The sequence below is a fragment of the Brachyhypopomus gauderio genome, chromosome 4 (genome assembly GCF_052324685.1).
Source record: "Brachyhypopomus gauderio isolate BG-103 chromosome 4, BGAUD_0.2, whole genome shotgun sequence".
Lineage (NCBI taxonomy): Eukaryota > Metazoa > Chordata > Actinopteri > Gymnotiformes > Hypopomidae > Brachyhypopomus > Brachyhypopomus gauderio.
In genome coordinates, this window is record NC_135214.1 from 3808986 (window position 1) to 3830685 (window position 21700).

The window sequence follows — 21700 nt, forward strand, 5'->3', positions numbered from 1 at the left end:
GGCTTCGTGGGGTTGCCAGATTGTGCAAATATCTACAAGCATGCAGAACAACCATGCAGAAAACTGTGGCAAGCCCTTTTGGCTTTTATTTCCATTTTTCTAGATATCAGAAATTAAATTCTAACATGTAAAATGTCATTCGTGATATCAAGAACAGAATTCTTACTAGTAAAAATGGAATTCTTACATGTACAAATTTAATTCTTAATATAAAAATTTTCATTTTACTAGGGATAATTCATGACTTTTCATGGGGGAAACATTTTTACATGTAAGGATTGAAAATTTTTTTACATGTAAAAAAATCTTCACGTTTAAGAATTTTATTTTTACTAGTAAGAATGTAATTTTGTGTTAAAAAGCTTTCTTGTTTCCCCCATTCAAAATGGTGTTATTTGGTGTTATGATAATATATTTAACAGTGCATTTAACACACAATGTTAACATTTGAAACATTATTTAGCACTATTGTTGCCGAGTATGTTGTTTACATGTAACGCTAATGTTTCCTGAAAGGTTGTAAAGCCCAGAAACACCAAACTTTTGCAGGACCACACTCAAGTACATACACCCACATTGGCCTGATGGTGGCGCTATAGCGCAGCATTTTGTGTTTTGGTCCATATTTACCACACCGCAGGTCCTAGAAACAAATTGCACTTCTGGTGTATTCCTTGGTTCAAGCCAAACAAAAAAAGCCTCTTGGACCCCTAAACAACGCTAACTTAGATTTTTTGCTCATTTGCATAATATGCAAAACCTTTTTCACCACAGTCGTTTTGTGAAACTTCTCATTATCATTATCCCATCTCATTATCAGCAAAATTGTAATATTTGCATATAATCTGGCAGTCAAGTCAATCAATAGCTCTGAGGAGTGGCCTAATTTACTTCAACAGCTATATCCCAACAATGCTTTGACCAATTTTCATGAAGTTTGATAAGCTGATAGTTCACATCTCAGCTGTGAAGCTGGCCAAAGTTGTCTAATAGGGGGCGCTATAACATGGAAAAACTGTTTCTCATCAACCATTGGTCATATCAAGCCAAAACTTTATATAAAGCATCATGGGGTCAAGTGGTATCAGATCAATGAGATATATAACCTTGTAATTGCATCTTATAACAAAAAGTACACTGGCTAACCAGAACTGAAACTTTTAAGTCCCTAAAATGAATTATTTCATCATTGTAAGATCAGTATGAATGTACTTGGGCTCCATCTACTGGCTAAATACAGAAAATAACTGAAAAGTATTGCTTACATGAAAACTCCACACACAGCTAATCTCAGGATATGAGTTATATCTATGATCTGAATAATGTTGCCAATATATTTTGTCACCTAATACATTTTGATCTTTTGGGCCTTTAGTTTTCATCTGAAAACAGTTCATAACAGTTCATGCATTCATATCAATGCATTCGCTCAAAACAATCTATTGGGCCTCGTGGTCTGCTTAGTCCTATAGGGCCTATGCCTGCATGAACCCAGAATTGCCACTTGCGGTTATATTATTAATATAACTGTTGTACAGGTACTGGAACAATTGATCTAGATTGAATATATGATTTCCATTATGAGTTTTTCGTTTACAGTCATATTTAAACTTTTTTGTGTGCTGTTTTGTGTGTGTCACAGTTCTTCATTATGAAATATACAAAGGGGCATCATATGCCAATGTGTCATTTGTCAACAGACATAACAGTAATAACATGCAGTAAATTACATTTTCAAGACAAGAAAATCATAATAACCCAGTCTACTATACTGCATAAAGTTGACATGGATATGAGATCAGACAAAGTAGCAATTGATGCAAAGACCTATATACCTATAAGAAAGCAATAAAACCAAAACAAGAAATTTTTTTCACTAAAAACTGTTTAATGAACCTCAAGTATGTACAGCAATTGAATATATAACCTTTATTACAAGTATATTCAGTTGTTTTAAAAAATCTTGGAAAAATATATTTAACATAGATTATTTGGTAAATACTTTTATATTGCACTGTAAAGCCAAAATCTAGACATAAATTTAAGTCATTTTGATGCAACTAATGCTTTTAAACCCTACATTTGCTACAATACTAAAATATATACAAATGGAAACTCTTTTCTCTCTTAATTAATCTGTTTTTAGGTAGAGTTTGAAGCGTACCTTAAAGTGCATTACAAAAGACAATCGTCATACTTGGCAAGGATACGAGCTACAGTTAACACGTCAACATGGAACAACACTACAAATGTTAGTATAACCCTGCACCCTGCATACATAATTATACACTTTCAATATGTACAATACCTGAGATAATGCAAGCATCCCAATCCCTCTTTAGCGTGTATTAAGTTTCACTCAATTTGAAATTTAATAGGTAATCTTGAACATAATGAATCGTTTTCTATATTTAGGTTTGATCAATTACAAGGCTTGATTGGCAATTAAGAACAAAAGATAAATAACATTTGGAAACTGGGAAAAAAAACATTGCTGACTCGTAAACAATGGAAGATAATTTTCTGTCAAGATTCCCCAAGGAATGCCACTGAAAAAGAATAATACTTAAATACTTAAAAAGCCTTGGTATTTTAGGATAATGTATGAAACATTCAATGGTAATTTTTTAAAAACAATCTGTAAAAAAAGGAAATCAAAATTAAATATGGCATATGAGTAAACTCAATACCAGACAATGTCTTCAAAGGTTCTTCATTTAAGAATATTTTTCCTATCTTACTTTAACCTTACTTTGTTCGGTTTAAATGCTTATTTCTATGAATGGCATATCATGCCTAAAGCACCTTAACTCATGTGCAAACAGTAAACAATAAAAATTCATAAGGTCAATCTTTATGGCCGTGTAAAGACTGAAGTGTAACATAAGAGCTTGAACCTGTGCCAACATGGCAAACGTAAAATGGACACTATCGATCTATCAATCGCCGGTGGTTGGCGCCAGAGCGAACTAGTAACTCATTGAATCATAGATATGGATCAGAGGTAAATAAACTAGATATTTTTTTTTGGCGTGAGATATCGGAAGTGTGGCGTGAGAGCGTGTGAAGACAGTCAAATGCGTGTGTCTCACGCTCAATGCGTGAGATTTGGCAACCCTGAAAACATACTCTCAGCAACCATCTCCTGGCCAACATAACACAAAAAAAGTGATTAAGACAGAGAGCACATCAATGTGACTTACAGTCAGTGGGAAACCTGCGTAATCACGTGCTGACCTTGGTAAGGGTCATATGCAGGTCATATGCACGCTTTGAGTGTGAGACTCACGCATTTTAGCGATTTCATACGCTCTCACGCCACACATGGAATTTCTCACTCTTGAATATTATTTATTATTATTTATTTTTTAAACAATCTAATCGCCGCACACCGCAGCATATTCAGCCAATCCATCGGTTGTATATTATAACAGGTTGAACCAATCAGAATATAGATCGTGCTGTTGCTTGGTAGACTTTAGCCAGCCTGCTCCCCAACCACACACACACACACACACACACACACACAGCCGCAAATTAAACTAACCATTGGGACAGATTCCAACCCCCTCCCCCCCCCCCCCCCCCCCTGAAAAAAAGCTTACGCCCACCAAACTTGAGAAATCTGGTCATATGAAATAAATTTTAATGATTTTTAAAGCATAAAATAACTTCCATTTTTAAAACTATAGTTTTTTATTTCACATCAGAATATTTTGACGGCACCCCCGATGAAGACAGACTGCACCCCAGGGTTGAGAAACGCTGGTCTAAAGCACCAAAGATTATTCAGGAGTTGTGCTCTGTTGCCAGAGGAGAAGAGGCCATTTCTAAAACCTGCATGAGAATCTCGTCAATGACATCACAATCAAAGTTCACTTGCTCAAGGTCCAGTGCAGGCACATAGTTCACCAGGAGACGTCCAACATTGTGCCTGAGTTCCCATAACATGAGGCTAGAGAGAGTAAAAAAGCAAAAACAAAAGGTCACAATTACAATTTCGTTTGCCATCTCAGACTATATCTATTGGTGGTAAGCTCAATATTTACCGGCAGGCCTGTGTGGCGCTGTCTCCTTGTCCACTCTCACTCTCTGGTCCTCTCCGTGTCCCATCCTGAGGGATACTTACTGGGACAGATGGTCCTCCTGTAGCCATTGCACCCTCATCTCGGTTGGGATCTACGCTTGATTTCACATCTCCATGGTCTCTTTTCACTTCTAAATCTTTCTGAAGGTTTTTACAGCGAGTCAACAAAACGCTGTTCTGCTCCTCTAGATGTTTCAGCTGTGTGATGGTATCATAGATGGGAACAAAAGGAAAGAAGGGCTATGTAAGACCACAGTGACATGACAATAAGGTCTAATTTAAGCTCATTCTTTTTTCAAGGTTCATAGACCTCTTCCAAGGTCAAATTCAAGCACTTTCAAGCCTCATTTTTATTATTTTCCAACACCTTACAGCTGTAGTAAATATTTACATATTTATACACACACACACGTACTCAAAATTATTCATTCACTTTTCATCACATTAACATAGACCCTCACCCTGTTCTGTAGCTCTTCCTCCTGTTTGGTTCTTTGGTCCAATTCCCTCAGCAGACCGTCCACCCGACATGCCAGTTCATCATCCACTTCTACAAATGACGCTGTACCTAACTCACTCCGTGCTCCTTCTCCTGTGCTACTGTCCTGGCTCTCCGCCTTCTTCTCCACCCACGCCTGGGCCTTCTCCTTCTTCAGCTCGTCCAGCTCACGTCGGAGCTGCTCCATCTCTCCCTGCATCACTATGCAGCTTTCCAGGGTCTGGACGGCGGCCTCTCTGGTACTGTGCCTCTCTTTCACTTCTCCATTTTTATTCCCCAAACTTGTTACGCTCATCTCGCGTTCTTGATGCGAGCTCCTCTCCAGAAGGCGGAGACCTTGAAGCGTTTCTGGTTGACGTGCACCCCTCTCTCTTTCCTTGCTTCTCTCCTCCCCCTCCTTCTCTCCCGAATCCACTTCCTGTTTTATGGCCTGCATTTGCTCCGTCTGGGTTGTCATACAGATTTGTCTGGACAGATCCGTAAAGCCTGGGTCATGGTACGGATTTGTGTCCATGGCCCCTGAGTAATCTCCGTCAGTGTCGTAATCGTACCTTTCTGTCTTCACAGTGGGGGACAGGCTGGACCTTGGTGTGCTGTTGCCCTCAATGTCATCCTCATTGTGAGGTATCCCTCTCCAGTCTTCTTTACCACCACAATCGTCAGGATCAATCACAGACAGCGAGACACAAGCATCTGGCGAGACTGTGGATGTCGAAGGGTTGCCCCTGGTGTTGGAGGAGAAATCACTCAAAAACCTGAGTCTCTTCTCTACACCATTCTTTGCACTATGGTTCAGGGATCTCTTGCTCCTGATGAAAGGGGAAATAAAGCATCGGCTCAGACCCGGAAGACGCTGATGATCAGTCACAGAGCAGGTGCATTTCAGAAATGTGGTGTTGGAGAAAGACAGAAATGTACCTTGAAGGAGTAGTGGAAAGAGAGATCACATTGGAGATGACTGGCATATCAGGAGATCTGGGACCTGTGGTCATTATTTTAAAAAAAAGAAAGAAGAAAACCCATTAGATGTCGATCAACAACAGTACTGCTTGTAACGTACAGAAACACAGGCACACACTGACAAAAGGGGGTCTGACCTGCAGGTCTGGGTGTGGACTGGGCGGGAGACCTGGGTGAATTTACCTGTTGAGAAGAAAAAGAGACAAACAGATTGATGTATATGAGAAACGGACTCAAAAGCTATGAATTCTGGCTGCCGTTGCCAAACAGTCGTGATGCCTGCACCACAGGATGAATCTGTAAAGCATTCCAGGTGTTTATTAAACAAGAATTCCTAAACAAAAAACGTACTGTCATGCTCTATTACACAGGTCATTTTGTTAGATATCCCATCTTTCTCCTACAGTTGTACACCTTTTTAATGGTTTACTACGATGCATTTTTCACATTAACCACAAATAAAACAGGACTGCATAATTTTCTTAACTGAGTACTATGGAAAATGGAGAGTTTGAGAAGCAGTTAGAGCAGACCTGGGCAATTAGAACCTGGGCAGTTAGAGCAGACCACATCCGGCCCGTTGTGCATCCCTGTCCGGCCCGCGAGAGGCCAATCATAAATTTAACAAATATCTATGTCGTGCGTGCAATACAACTGTGACGCTTTTATTTTGAAAGCGCTACGTTTGTGTTAATTCCGTGTGGATGTACGTGCTTATGTGTGAGCTGTGCGAGAAACACTGTAGGTGATCAGCGACAAACTTTCGCGAGTTAACGTAGCGCGCGACTCCGCACCCCTCGCACGAACCTCCGCGAACGGCGGAACATTTACGTGACGAATTATAATTGTGCATTGTGTTCCAGGTTTGAAAAGTGCTGGAATGTTGGCTAAAGTACTTGAAAATGCTTGAAATTGTAACTGTATTTCGATTCACAACAAATAGCTGACTGAACAGGGGGTATTCCAGAAAGCGGATTTAGTGACGAAACCGGGTAAGAAAACTCAGAGTTAACGAAAACTCAGGATTTTCCGTTCCAGAAACCGAGCTTAGAGAGAACCTGAGTCAGCTGGGAAATATTGAAATGGACCTTGAAAGTGCCGTAGAAAGCTAGGTTTAAGCCTGGTTTATACCTGACGCGGCGCGAGCAGCGCGGGGGTCCGCGCGGCGAAAATGACGTAATCGCGGTGGCTCTGCCCGTGCGCGAGGGCCTCGCGCGCTGTCGATTCGCGAGGTCGTGCACCTCTCGAATTTTGTAACTTCGCGCGCACGCCGCGCCTCAGCGCGATGGACAAAGTCATGTTTGCAGGGTTCATACACCTTTACAAGGTGGAATTAAATTATTTCCCAGCACGTTTAACTTAATTAAGTTAAATATTTATACATATACTCGAAATGATTCAAAATAATTCGCTTTTTTATCACATTATTTAATGGTTGTTTAAAGTCTTCACGTTCTCTCATGTTTCGTCCTGGAATTACAAGAGGCTCGTATTTGTTAATGTAATACAAGAAAACTGTTCATTCAGATGGCTATTTGTTGTGAAACGAAGTAGTTACAATTTCAAACATTTTCAAGTATTTAGCCTAAATTCCAGCACTTTTCAAATCTGAAACAAAAAGCAACATTAAAATTGGTCAGGTAAATGTTCCTTCCATTGTTTTTGAGGGGTGTTTCTTTATACTAACACACATCGTTTCGGACAACACTACACAGAATGTGACGCGGCAAGTATAAACGCCTCCACCAAGTTAGTGCGAGGTGGGTGTGGCCACCGTAATGACGTCATTTTCGTTTGTGTGGCCCTCTGACACAATTCAGGTTTCTCATGTGGCCCCTTGTAAAAATTAATTGCCCACCCCTGAGTTAGAGTTAGAGGTTAGAGGTAAGAGGTTAGGTTTAGGGCAAGGAAAGAAAGGAGACTCACGCCCAGACAGACCTGCTGTTCCAGTTTCCTCTTCAGATCTTTGTTCTGCCTGGTCAACTTCTTCATCCTCTGCTGCTCTGCGTTTTTCTGCTCCTGCTCCTAAAACAGAGACAAACTCATTTCTCAAATCAACAGTGACAACAGGCCCTATATTGACAGAAAATAAAAACAGTAAACTAATGCTTCACTCCACTGAGAGGACAAATACACTGATTGGAGACTAAAGGTCACATGGCTCAGCTGAGAATCAAACTCCCATCTATAGAGAACACCATGGACATTTCACTGGGTTTGCCAAGTGGGTTTCCTCATTAACCACATGAAACTTCACACACAGAGGACCTTACACGCTGTGTCTGTTTCATCTTCTCCTCTCGCTCACTGGGGATAAAAAAAGTAAAAACACATGAGCACATGCTATCACACACGCATCACATGTTATATAATATATTGTTGATGGATTCCTATGGCATGTTTCTTGACTTACTGCTGTTTGTGGGTTTTCTGATATACTTGTTCATCGTCAGAATCTTCAGGCTCCTCTGGAACTAAACAGCTCCTAAACAGGGCAGGTAATCACGTAAGCACAGGAATATACACAAACACACACCAAACACACACAAAAACACACCTGAACTGTGGATCAGGGTTCCTGCGGCAGGACCATGCGGAAGGGAGTTCATTAGTATCTATGCCATCTGGAAGTTTCCGCCACTTCTGACAATCATCACACTGCACCCAGTTTTGGTCCGGATTCTTCCTACAATGCACAGACATGCACACACATCTCAAGGAGCCAGCAACAACAACACACTTTTTGCTTTTTGTTGTTTTGTTAGACACTCGTAGCTTTAAATGCACAAAGTGAACGTTTAACTCCAATCAGAAAATTTGTGTGCCTTGACTTTTTAAATTATTTACTTTGGAGCCAGCATCAAAGCCCTAATGAAAAAGCATACAAGATAAGGTGAATAAAATGCGTTTAACTCACGGAATATCCTCTATAGTTAAAGCAATGTCTGCATTTTTCCCGAATCTATGATGGACCTCTTTCCAATATTCTTCAAGCTTGTTATTTAGACTGCACATGGTTTTCCTGCACAGACAGAAAATAACATTCTTAAGTGTGCAGTTCATTAGTAAGCTTTGAGTGAAGATCACATGCCCATCAATCTCTGTAAAACAGACCTGTATTCGTCTGTGTAGTCGAAGTCCTGTTTGTTGTGAGTTGGCTTGAGAAAGTTGCACTCCAACACACCAATGACTCCCACTCCAATTTTGTTTGCCTGGTTACAGAACACAAAAACTACAATTTCAGGTTTCATTATTAATATTGTTTACATTTACTTATTCTGCATTTGAGAGATGACTTACTGATCTGAAGACCGAGATCAACCAAACAGGTGGCATCATTCTCCTGCTTACCTGAATTAGCTTGGACATCTCTGCTGTGGGACTGCATGGCTGTTACCTTCTTATTATATTCACAGAATAAGCGGTATAACCTCGGTTGCTGATTTATTGTCAATTATCCCTCTGCTACCTGCCCGATTCACTACAAGTGAGTAGAATCTTCTCCAGTGTATAGACCTGTACCTTCTGTACCTCTGCGACATGCCTCTTCAGTGAAAGATGTTATAGCAGAGTAACACTCGTCTTAAAAGACTCCTCAATAGACATGTGCTGTATCCTGCACACTAAATAAATATGGTTGATATGCTTTGGTTGAGTGCACATATAGTGCTACGTCGGTGAGAAACTTACCTTCAGCTGGCAGGTGACTCTCTCGTAGGCTTTGATGAGGCGGTTTTTGTGGTACATCATAATACCATATTGCTCTTTGCTCTTGGTGTTGAAACCAAAGGTGATTGTAATGGGTTTCTGACAACAACAACTTAAGGACCGAAAACAGTCAAAGCATATAAAAATATTTTGATAATTAGATCTCACACGTTCATTAGCAGTTATCCACTGGACGTCCTCAACATGCTATTCATTCACTCTCTCCATTACTTGGTAGAAGGATACAATGTTTGGGATTTTTGGTCTGTATTTGTCCTTGACGGTGTTTGCTAGACTTTTGGAGATGAGCTCAGTTCTTACTTTCTGCCCTCGAATGATAATCTGCATTTTGGGTTTCAGGTAGAGAACACTGCAGTACGCCTAATCCAAGAATTTTCATGAACACACATACACATTGCACTGGGTTAGGTAGGTGAACCTCTCCAACTAACATCTATACCAGTCAACATAATACCTGGAAGCTCACCCGCAGTGAGTAGTCGCTCTCTGGACCCGACTGCATTACGTGCTCTTGCTTTTTGTACTGCTTCCCGGTACTCTCGTATACATCGGGTGGGATTCTGATGTCATAGCGATTGGTCGAGTAGTCAAATTCCTCCTGTCCTGATAAACTCCTGTAGTGGTGTAAAGTTTCGTACAATGTCAACTAGAGGTATGCCAAAAAAATCGTTTCACATATCAAAAATCGATTCTCATTTACTACGATTCAGAATCAATTTTAAATGTTCCAAAATCGATTCTAAGTCGTGGTGAAGTCTCGCATTACGTAATTACAAAATTACACGAGACTTTACGCAGCAGGTTCTGGGACACACCCATGCGCAGAAAAGTTTCAAAACAGATAGAGGAAAGAGATATTCAACCTGTCCCGTCTTAGTTTAAGTGTAAGGCAGGAGTCACCAACGTGGTGCCCGCGGGCTTGTTTTAAAAATAGCTCAATATAGCGCCATGCACCAAAGCGCTGCATCGTTTATGTTTTTGCTACTATTAGAGATTGTCCGCGGTTGCTAGCGGTCTTCCCGCTTAGCAATTGACACTCGCACACGCACAACCCCCCCACCCCCCGGTCAACAACTTTTCGATCGATAGATGTGTATTAATCTGGTAGCTCTCCGCAATAATTGCTATCCAAGAAGTAGCTCCCAGTTTCAAAAAGGTTGGTGACCCCTGGTGTAAGGAATGCCGTCCGATACGTTCCTCCCAGTCTCACCTGCCACTAATCACCACGCCCCTTATTAGTCACATATATACACCTTCCCACCACTTCCTCGTCGCAAAGTATTGTCGTTTCCATGCAGCATACCAATTGTTTCCATTACCTATGCGATCTCCTGTGCCCTGACCCTTGCTTTCTCCTCAGACCTCGCCTCCTGTCTAGCCCTCCTGTACCTCCCGGATTCTGCCCTCTCGCTATGACCCTGGACCGTCCTGACCATCCCAAGAAAATGCTATTGTTACTACATCTAGCGCTAGTGATACTTGTGCTGTTTTCTGTAAACGTGACTCATTTGAATAAAAGCGGTATACTTCCGCAGTTGGATCCCTCTCTGTCTGGTCAATACGTTACATTAAGGCAAAAATATGGGATCATTTTGGTTTTTACCGAATGCCAGGGAAGACCGAACTTGACACAACTTAGCTCGTGTGCAAGGCTTGTTGTCACGGTCACAGCTCCGGACCCTTCCCTGTGGGCGTGCCGTTACGTTGTCTGCGTGTCGTTATGTCCATGTTTATACTTCCGTGGGCGTGGGTTGTTTGTGAGCGTGTTCGTTTGTTACACCTGTGCCTTGTCTCGAGGTCACGTGGGTCTGTGTTATTCACCTATTTAATGTGCGTTAGCGCGGTGTCTTGTGCTCGTCTTTGTCTAAAGTTTCGTGCCTGTGTGAAAGGTGTATTTTTCTGTTCGCACTCCGCACGGAGCTTCGTGTTTGTGTTCAGCAATAAACGTTCTTCATTGCACAGTTCGACGTTCGTCGTGCCTCTCTACCGAGCGTCAGAGAAAGACGAGCCACCACTATGCCAGGATACACGTCGGCACGCAAGAAGGGTAAGAAGAAGGCTAAGCGACGTCACGCTTCTTCCCCTGCACGTCGCTCCGAGGTACCAGACCCGGAGCAGGAGATGCAGCAGGACCCCGTCTGTGCGTGCCTACTGCGCCAAGTTCAGGCGGCTGAGGACGAGGAGGAAGCGGAGTACTTCCGACTGGCCGCGAGCAGGGTATGGAGCGAGAGGCACGGAGCTCCGCCCCTGGCATACCCTGCAGAAGGGACCTTCCCCCCCGCAGACCTGGAGGAGACTGAACCATTTATGGTGGGGGTAGGCGCCTTTGCCCTCACTCCCCCCGAAGATGAGTTCGGGAGTGAGGACTCCGGAGAGGGGGAGAGTGAGGATGAGATCAGCTGCCCTTCCCTCACGTCTGCGGCTTCCCCGAGGTCGGACGAGGAGAGGGAGACCAGTCCCACGCCGTCGGTCTACTCCGCGCCGACCATGTACTATGGCGAAGAGAAGGCAGACACCAGCCCTCCGCCGTCGGAGTGGTCGGAGTACACCGAGCACTCCGATGAAGAGGAGAAGGAGGTCACCAGCCCCCCTCCGTCGTGGTGCGCAGCCCCGTCAGAAGAGGGGGAGAGTCTCCGGTCGGCGAGTTCGCTCCTGACGGTGTACAAAGGGGGTGGGAGCGGACCGGACAGTCCGCCCGCATCGGAGAGTGGGGACTCCGACGAGGAGGAGCCCATGGAACACTCACGGTGCGAGGACCCCACTCAGTCGATGGACTGGAGCGTAGCCGAGGAGGGAGAGTCGGCGATGGACACCACCCCCGATACCGGAGCCAGGGAGAGCCGGACTGGCACCGGCGGGGCCTCCTACGGGGGTCACCCGGAGTGGGGGAATGGGCGCCGGCAGGCTTATGGGGCGGCAAGCCCTTACGGCAAACCCGGTGGAGGGAGCCGCGGACCTGGGAGAACGGTTGCCGCGAGACCCACCGGTAGTGCTGCCTCCAAGCGGGCTACCAATCGCGCTGCACCTCGCGCGCCCGCCAGAGGGACTGCTCCCAAGCGGGCTACTGGTCGCGCTGCACCTCGCGCGCCCGCCAGAGGGACTGCCCCCAAGCGGGCTACTGGTCGCGCTACACCCAGCGCGTCCGCTGGCCATGCGGCATCTGGCGGTAAGCGGTCAGAAGAGGCGGGAGGAACACCGCCAGCTGCAGCGTCTCCAGCCCCCGGAGCTTTCGCGCCGCTACAGGCGTTGCCTCAGGCGGGAAGCCTAGCTCCGGGAATGAATGTCTGTGTTCCTATGTTTTTGTCTATCCCCTTGTGTCTCCCTAACTTCCTTTTCCCGTTTGTGCCTCTTGTGTTTCATGTTCCAGTGTGCGTGTTTGTGAACGTGCCATTGTTTAATGTTTTCTCCCCTGTCTTCCCAGGGAGGGTGTACTAGAGCTGTTCGCGGCGGTTCCCGCCGTCGGGGGCGACTGCTCTCGGAGGCTCGTGATCCCGGCGGCTCCGGACCTGCCCGTCGGTGTTGGATCGGGGCATTCCAGCTGCGCGGGACGCTCCGGGAGTAGCGAGCCCCTGGCGGAGGGTTCTGTCACGGTCACAGCTCCGGACCCTTCCCTGTGGGCGTGCCGTTACGTTGTCTGCGTGTCGTTATGTCCATGTTTATACTTCCGTGGGCGTGGGTTGTTTGTGAGCGTGTTCGTTTGTTACACCTGTGCCTTGTCTCGAGGTCACGTGGGTCTGTGTTATTCACCTATTTAATGTGCGTTAGCGCGGTGTCTTGTGCTCGTCTTTGTCTAAAGTTTCGTGCCTGTGTGAAAGGTGTATTTTTCTGTTCGCACTCCGCACGGAGCTTCGTGTTTGTGTTCAGCAATAAACGTTCTTCATTGCACAGTTCGACGTTCGTCGTGCCTCTCTACCGAGCGTCAGACTTGTGTAATGCAGTGAGCACAGGAACGTACACACCGCGTGAAATAATATAGAGAAGGGTGGACCCAAGTGCCGGCTCGCAAGAGCAAGACGTTTGACACTTGTCAAATGTATTAGCGAGAGGGAAACGCGCACAGCGACCAAGAACAAACAAAACAATGCGGAAGACTCAACGCGCAAAATAATAGAAACCAAAACTATGATAAGTAGTAAATATAAACAAAAAAACTACGCGGAAAATACAACGCGTGGAAAATAACACTTAAACGTATAGAGACAGGAGAAAGAAACAAAATAACAACAGTAACTTAAAAACAGCGCGGATAAATGCAACACAAAAACGAAACCAAGTATGCCAGGGGAAGTAACAGGCAGCAGGCAAAAAACGCCGCAGCAAAATAAAACCCTTCCCAAAAATAAAGGCAAAACGGATAGGAAGAAATACAGGATTGGGAAAACTTGAGATGGGTCAGGAATCGACGCAGGAGAAAGATACTCAAATAAGTAAAGAGAAAGCATAACAGAGAGAGGTGGCGAGACACCTTCAAACGAGGAGCAACCACAGAAAGCAGAGACTGGCTGAGAACGTACAGTTACGCTGGTTTAGTCTGGGACTGACTCTGGTGCCCCTAGCAACAGCTGGGGGAACATCATCCGAGCCAGCCTTGACAGCTTGTAAAATTAAGCTCAAGAATTTTGGTAACACAACAAAAAGCATTTTATTTTACCAAAGCACTTTATTTTTGTTAATTAAATGTGAAAGACACTTTATTTTCTGTATTTGTCATTCTTTCTTGCAAAGCAGACTGTCGTAGATCATGCAGATTTATAGATTGAAGCAGAAATTTTTATAAATCAAATCGTTTTGAATCTAATCGTGGCCCCCAAAATCGGAATCGAATCGTGAGATAGTAAACGATTCCCACCCCTAATGTCAACATTCTCTTACAACCTGCGAGAGTTCTCGTATTTCTGGACAGAACTTTAATAACCATCTTAATAACCCTTTCCTTCACTTATTGACAGATGCACTTTCTCATATCTATCTTTCTTTTCCATCTCTTCTCTGGGAAAATACTCACTTGCGGAGGTTCCAGATGATGATCCGGGTTCCGGCGGAGTTTGTTGAGCACGGACCTTTGATGGCGTCGAGTTCACACAGTAGCTCCTCCGTCGTGTTAAACAGCGAGTAGTGAAGGATATCTTCCAGACTTGCAGCATGCTCCGACACAGGGCAGGAGAGTGAGCCAGGTCAAGGGCCAAAAAGTCATTCAGAGGTGATAAACATAATAAGGGAACTAAAATCTTAAAGCCCTTCTCAACCAACAAGGATTGGGTTTCATTCCAGTTTCTGGTTCTGAGAACCTTGATGCCATCAAAGAAATGGCTGTTTTTGGACCAATATTTGTTGGAACTAGGGATGTGTCATCAACAGAGGAAGTGGCACAGTGCACAACAGAATTAAAAAGTAGCACCCAGACGGCAGAGTGCACAGATTACCTGCAAGCATTTTGGCCATTTGTTTCAGATATTTGTTTATATCCAAAAGGCAAGTATGGACCAATTATTGATAAGACAGATAATATTAATAATAACAACAGTACATAAAATTACAACGGATAATGAATATAATTAATATAACAATATTAGTCATGGAAATATATTTACAATTCATGTAGGCCAAGTTTAATGTAATTAACCTAACATCATTGGCCAATGTGGACAAATATGCAGCATCACTGTAGCTGAATTCAGCGCCACAGGCTCTGGGATTTGTTTTGGTGGAAATGTGAACAGTGTTTCAAATCAGGTTCCTCATTGGTTCCCACTCCATTTAGATAAGGATATTGGTCTGCCCAGTGCATCTGAACATGGCTATAGGCACTGCAATGTGCTGCGCATTTATCTGTTCCAGGTACGTCTGCGACAGTAGTCCTACACACATAGTGTCTGCTTTCTTCGAGAACACGATGGCATCCTTCCCCAGACGCATGGAGCCAGACTTAAAACCGTTACCATACATGCCCACAGGGACGTGGCCGTTCACCGTCTGCTTATCGTTGAAGCCAAAACTGAGTGAAAAACAGTGAAAGAGCCTCAGTTGATAAGAGTCTCAGGATCATTAGACGTCAAGAAGGCATTACAGAGGACCAATGTAGGAGAGATGTTGAAAGCAGGCAGAAATTAGAGGAACTGAAAGGAGAACACAAGGTTTTTTAAATGTGTAAATAAATGGCTTGTTAAAAGGCACTAAGACACACAAATTATCGCTAATTATATATCATCGTTCATTTTATAACACTGCCTTACATAAAGTCTGGTTAGCAAAACTTGAATAAAATGGGGCGTCAGAATAACTAGATCGCTGACAAGCCCCTTCCAGAATGAAGCTGGTGCTGCCTCCCTTGATACGTCCCCTACCTGAGCATTTTGTGCATCTTGTCATAATCCATGCCTGCTCCGTTATCCATGAAGGTGAGGCAGTCATGGCCTTTGATCACAGTTTTATCAATCCAGAACAGCTTGGCATTGGCATCTGGGTCATAAGCGTTGTCTGAGGACAGAAACAGCTAATCACTTTTCATATTATCCACTGTGACACAGCAAAGCTTCCTGTTTGATGAGTTTCCTCGAGTGTTTGAGATCAAAATCAGTTATAAAACGCATATGTGAAATGAAGACCATGTCCCAAAATATATCCTGCATATTCTGAAGAAGCAGTTTACATGCTTAATTTAACTTTCCTGAAACTGGTAAAAATTTAGTCATATACCTTAAATGGTGTATGGTGGTAAAATCTTCAAAAACAGTGGAGAGGAGCTGAATATGAAGTGCTAACAGCTTTGTAGCCATCTTAGATTTAGTGCACATAGTGCAGCAGACATGCATAGTACTGCATCTGGTGCTGCAGTAAACAGTTACAATCCATGCCAAGGCACAACTACTACACTGTACCGGGGGAGAATAAATCACCCACAGCACATACAATCTGTAGCACTGGCGCGGCTAGATGTGATGCTGTGATTATAGTTTATATAACCGTAGAATATTGGCAAGGTAGCAACAGTTAAAAAAGCTATTTAATATTTCATAATACTCACTATGTAGGTCAGTATTAGTGTAGCAATGGAGTATCATATCAATTAAGGCAAGCAATCAGCAGAGCAAGTAGAATTAGCAGTGACTCACCAATCAGCTCAGCAATAGCACTGAAGGGCCAAGTATGGCTGGTGGAGTTTGAATGCAGGTAGTTTGGATTAAGCTTCAAGGGGAGAAGATCAGTAGCATTAGGAAAAATACTTTGATACAGAGCTGGGCAATATGACCAAAAATGTTATTGCAATACATTTTTCTATATTGCTCGATCTCAATAATTATCACTATATAAAATCTGTAACAATGTCACAGCTTTTAAAGGAATGTCCTTCTTTAAAAAATGCAGACCGAATACATGCACAGAGTATGCAAATTACTCAAACCCACACTGATATTTAAATTTTACATTTTGATTACCATGCCCAAATAATAAAAACCTGGCTACCATAAAGGATTTTTGTTATCTGTGCCCTGGGTCATGAAAACACTTACATCTCAAACAATTTACTGAAACATAACCCAACAGGTGGTGGGTTAACACCAACAAAAAATGTCAATATCTCAATAACTTGTTGTTTGTCCTTGAGCATCAATTACAGCTTGACAACATCGTCTCAGATGATTACAAGTCGACTTATTATAAATACATTGTCTGAAATTAGGCCTGTGTTGTCCATGCAGTGGCACAATGACTGGATAATGATGCCATTCGAGTAGTATGGGCTGGTCAAAGTCTAGGGCAGTTCTGTATTGACTACACACATCTGTCCAAACTGTACCACCACCACCAGGCGTGTCTGGTGACAGTAGTCGCTGATGCATCTTATATAGCTGGTATGGCACCAAACCACTCAAATCTGTCAAGCTGTCATTGTCTCAGAACGCATTGAAACGCCGTGAGCCAATGCCACACACTAAAAGACAATGAGCCAATGAAAAGCGTCGCAATATTTGGAATCTAAGCGCAAAGCGAAACAGCGATGACCTTCGAAGCTTCGAACGTCATCAGTCACGGCACACAGGTGTATCTATTCACTCCGCTTCAGAAAAAGTCACACGCGCTCCGAAGCTTCGGTGTCATTTGTCCATCACTACAGCCAACCATACTTTACACATTTGGATGGCTTACTCCTTGTGTTAGGCACTTACATACTGATGACACGAATCTGAAAGGCAAACATGACAGACACTCCAAATGTTCATTTAGCTATCTTTAAAGACACTTTCTAATGAATATACATCTACATAGATACACGTCGAAATAATCGGTAGCTAGATAGACAGATGGCTAAAAGTTAGGCTGGATGTTTGACACCGGCGTGAGTCAAATTAACCAAGTGACCACACGGCAGCATTTTTTGACGTCAAATGACACCGAGTTTTGCACCCAGTAAGTCAACAGAACAAACAACACACAAAAAATATCCAAATTCCTTTAAGAACTACGCAGCAAATGTATAAGACGTTAATTAGCTATGCTGACGAAAGTGACAGGACAGCAGCGTTAATGATGAAACGAAACTGAGAGTTGTTTCGCATCAAGTCAACAAGAGATTCATATTATATTTATTATATATAAAAACAAAGTCTTCCAGAGTTATTCTATCTGGCATTTGTCCTAATTACCTAGCCAAGTAATTAATGCACCTCAGTAATAACTACGGATAAAGCGCCTACATTCGTGACAGCGTAGGCTACGTGAGTTTTTAAGTAATCCTTTTGGAAAGATGAAAGCATTTCCAACAGTGTCGTAAAACCCATCAACTAAAACGACATGCGTGGTTTCCTTCACGCGAGGTCAGTGTAAATGCCCACATGTATCCCTAGGTCATTTCATAAGTTGTAATATCTTACCGCACTTAGAGGTATTCCTCTATCGGTATGTGCCGCCATCTTGAGCGCGATTTACCGCCGAAGTTCTGAACATGCGCTGCGCAGCTCGCTGTCCTGCGCACTCGACTTTCACGTCAGTGCACTGAACACGTTCACGCCCGTAGCAATTTATGGATATTATCTGTCAATTCGTGCTACCGTGTCAAAATGTCCCACCACAGCGCGTATATATAGATGTATACACTCTGTCCAGTTTAATTTCAACATATTTATCTGAGTTTTCAGCAGAAGTTATGGATGTTTTGTGGAGTCCTCCAGTTGTGCATTATTTAATAGTATTTAGTATTTAATAGTATTAATACTCATTTATAACGATTGAGTTTGTTTGTTTTTTGGGAGGAACTTTTATTGATTTCTGTTGTCTATTTAATTTAAGACCACTGCTTAATTTTTTCATTTTCACATTGTTATAATTATTTCAGCAATGATTATAATATGCTAGTAATCTGTCACTTTCCACTCCTATTAATAACCTGGAACATACTGTTTGATATACTGTTAACCAGGTTTTGCAAAAGATTGTTCTCAATGTTGTCCTAAGCCTCCGAAATAGCTGTTTTGAACTCTTCAACAGTGGTATACTGCTTCCCTTCAGCGTTAATCCTGTGTACCAAGATTTCCCAGAGGTTTTCACAGGCTTTAGGTCTGGGAAGCGTGCTGGCCAGTCTAGTAGATTTATTGTATGATCATTTATCCATTGTTCCAGAATTAATACTGTAGGTAGGATCATATTAAAAATTAAAAAACGATATTTCAGCTTATCAGCATAATGTATTCAATGCACTTACCTTATTGCATTCAAATGGTTGCACAACAGTCAGTGGTTTCCCCACTTTCCGACATCCGTTGCATTCCAAGATCTAAAAATACACATTAGTTATGATACTGTGCCACTTTCTATTATTTATAAAATAAAATAACCACAAAAACCATACCCAATTTTCAACATGAACCGTCATGCCTGGCCAGTAAAACCTGGCGCAAATGGCAGCCCGAGTCTTCACGATGCCCGAATGTCCACCGAGTGGGGAGGAGTGAAACTCCCGAAACAAAACCCTGGCTTCCTCCACTGTTTTAATAGCCTTTCTTCTGCCTTGAAACCAGAGGTCTCCTTCTGAAATGGAAAGAAAACCACAAAAAAATCATAGTTTAAAGCACTTTTTGATAAATAAGTAATAAATTCTATAAAACTATCTTACCTACAGTGTTGGTGCTAGAAGCACTTTCTGATAAGGTTACAGTCTATAAAATTATCCTACCTGCAGTGTTGATGGTGGAAGCATGTTCTGATAAGGTAATATATAGACGATAAAATCCACAGTATTAAAGGTGGAACGAACGTATTACATAACTTGACTGACCTTTTATTTGAAACTTGGAGGCATACCGCCTGAGATTTTGCCTCTGCCATTTGTTGAAGTTCTTAGGGTATGATCCATTCATCAGAAAATGGAGCATCGTGTCCCACTTCGCCTCCATTGCATTTAACAGACCGTCGCAGAAAATACACTGCAAACGTCATTAACGTTACATGGGCATTTACTTGTATTTAAGAACATTGCTTTAGATTCAATGCAACCCCACCTGCTAATTTAGATTAAACACAATATAAATGCAAAAAAAGAGGAAATACTCACCGTGAATCCAAGAGAAAAGAACGAGAGCAGCACGGAATTATGGGCGTGCGCTGAACACTGACGTAGAAGTAGCATGCGCATGCGCAGTAGCCCTAGGAAGGACAGCTCGACGGGTAGCACAGATATTCAGAAAACCTGACGAAATGGTTTTAGGAACAGCTTTGTTACTTCCAGTGTTGTGCCAGTTCACAGCTTTTCTGAACTACTTTTCTGCCCCGCTCTGCTGCAATTCATCACGGGTAACGTCGTGCGGAAGCCAGTATGTTATTAACTAGCCAGTACGTTAACTATTTTCAGCCGGACACTACGTTGCCCACAATGCATTGCGCACACCAGCGAAAACACAGGAGGGATGAGCTTTCTCTCGTTGCGTTTCAAAATAGAAAACAGATGTCACTCAGTTTTCAATGGAAAACAATTTCCAACGTTAATTGACAGTGATGTCTGCCGTTCATGACACATAATGTGAACTAATTCACGTTCAAGTTCTTTATTTAAAAATGTGTTGCGTTCAGTTCAACGTTCACGAAAAAAGGAGCGTGTTCAATGAACGCGTTCTTTTTTGAACACAACACTGGTTACTTCTTGCGCTCATGAATATAATTTTTAAACGATAAGTTCAACCATTTTCTGACCATGGTAGGATTTGAAGGAAGTTAAGATTGTTTTTCTCTTAGTTACGTTTATGTAGTGGTATGCTTATAGTGGTAGTCTTAGAATAGAGCTTCACTCTATAGGCTAATTTCCACACGTTTTGCATATAATGATTTTGACTATCTTACATCAAATTACATCTACATGTGTACAAAGTTGTAAGAGCATGAAAGGCAATATATATGAAAAATATTTTTGTGTAAGAAAGGAGACACAATAATAAAAATGATCTGTTAATAATTTTATTATATCTGATAATAAAAATATCTGTTATCTCTATCACATGCAATATCGGTGCAACAGCACTGTTTATATCTCTGGGTACTATACACAATACTGTACAATATATAAACCTATATATAAATCATCTGACAATAAAATGTTAAACAAATGAAGAAAAATAAAGTAACACACTTGCACACATACAGACGTACACACACATACAGACATACACACACATACACACAAACATGGAAACAAAAAAACCTGGCATTTCCAGTATCTTAAAATATAAAATAAATGAGCACACACACACACACACACACACACACACACACACACACACACACACACACACACACACACACACACACACATTTCAATAAGGGCATATTTCACGGTCTTTTAACTCTTAATGAAAATGGAGCTGTCATAAAGTGTTTGCACTCATGAAGGTCACATAAGACCAATAGGAATGTTTTTCTTGTTCATGTTGCACAGTTAACATCAATACGACAACATTAGTGTTCAGAGCTGGAGTGGCTAATCGGGAGATTCGGGAGGATTCCCGATGGGCCGGCTCATGTCAATCTCTAGTTTGGGCCGATTGCGATCGAAATATAATTTTGGGCCGGATTTGCCCATGAAACTCCCGGGCTGAAAAAGTGGCCCACTCCGGCCATGTTAGTGTTTCATTTAGAGCTTACAGAAGATCCAGATCGTTCTGCAGTGTATGGGACTGTTCGGTCCTCTTTGTCAGGAATGTCACTCACGGCCGTGACCGCCAGAGGGCGCCATCACCGGAATATTGACCTGCAGTGCACACCTGACTCTAATCAGCTACTCACCACACCCTATATAAGGACTCTTCTCACAACACACCAGTGCAAAGTATGGCCTCCCTGTGTTGCATACAAAGCTGTGTTACTGTATACTCTGTCTGATATCCTGGTTACTGATCCTTGCTCTGCCCTTTTTGATATTCTCCCGTTGACTAGACCTT

General features: G+C 42.6%; 1 protein-coding gene across 7 annotated transcripts; it reads right to left on the reverse strand.

The window, feature by feature from the left end:
* Positions 1-3585: 3585 nt before the first annotated feature.
* On the reverse strand, positions 3586-19983 carry morc3a (MORC family CW-type zinc finger 3a). Of its 7 annotated transcripts, XM_077001619.1 has the most exons (23): positions 19825-19982; positions 19549-19696; positions 19123-19301; positions 18976-19047; positions 16388-16460; positions 15620-15752; positions 15047-15270; positions 14281-14440; positions 9742-9889; positions 9501-9635; positions 9237-9353; positions 8661-8758; positions 8464-8568; positions 8104-8232; positions 7960-8031; positions 7820-7853; positions 7473-7571; positions 5684-5729; positions 5505-5568; positions 5138-5395; positions 4549-5053; positions 4050-4285; positions 3586-3955 (listed from the first exon to the last, which is right to left on the reverse strand). In XM_077001619.1, exons 1-23 carry the CDS (start codon positions 19903-19905, stop codon positions 3790-3792), a joined length of 3282 nt encoding a protein of 1093 aa, XP_076857734.1. In that variant the 5' UTR covers positions 19906-19982; the 3' UTR covers positions 3586-3789. The 7 variants fall into 7 exon arrangements, with proteins under 7 accessions (XP_076857734.1, XP_076857733.1, XP_076857732.1 ...); XM_077001618.1 differs by having other exon boundaries at positions 4549-5395; positions 9501-9596; positions 19825-19983; XM_077001617.1 differs by having other exon boundaries at positions 4549-5395; positions 9501-9596; positions 9730-9889; positions 19825-19983.
* Between the last annotated feature and the right edge of the window lie 1717 nt (positions 19984-21700).

Coding starts and splice junctions, on each gene's coding strand:
- morc3a (XM_077001615.1), bottom strand. CDS start 19,905: ATGCGCATGCTACTTCTACGTCAGTGTTCAGCGCACGCCCATAATTCC. Junction 19,048..19,122: donor CGGTTCATGTTGAAAATTGG/GTATGGTTTTTG, acceptor GTGTATTTTTAG/ATCTTGGAATGCAACGGATG. Junction 15,271..15,619: donor AAGATGCACAAAATGCTCAG/GTAGGGGACGTA, acceptor TTTTTCACTCAG/TTTTGGCTTCAACGATAAGC.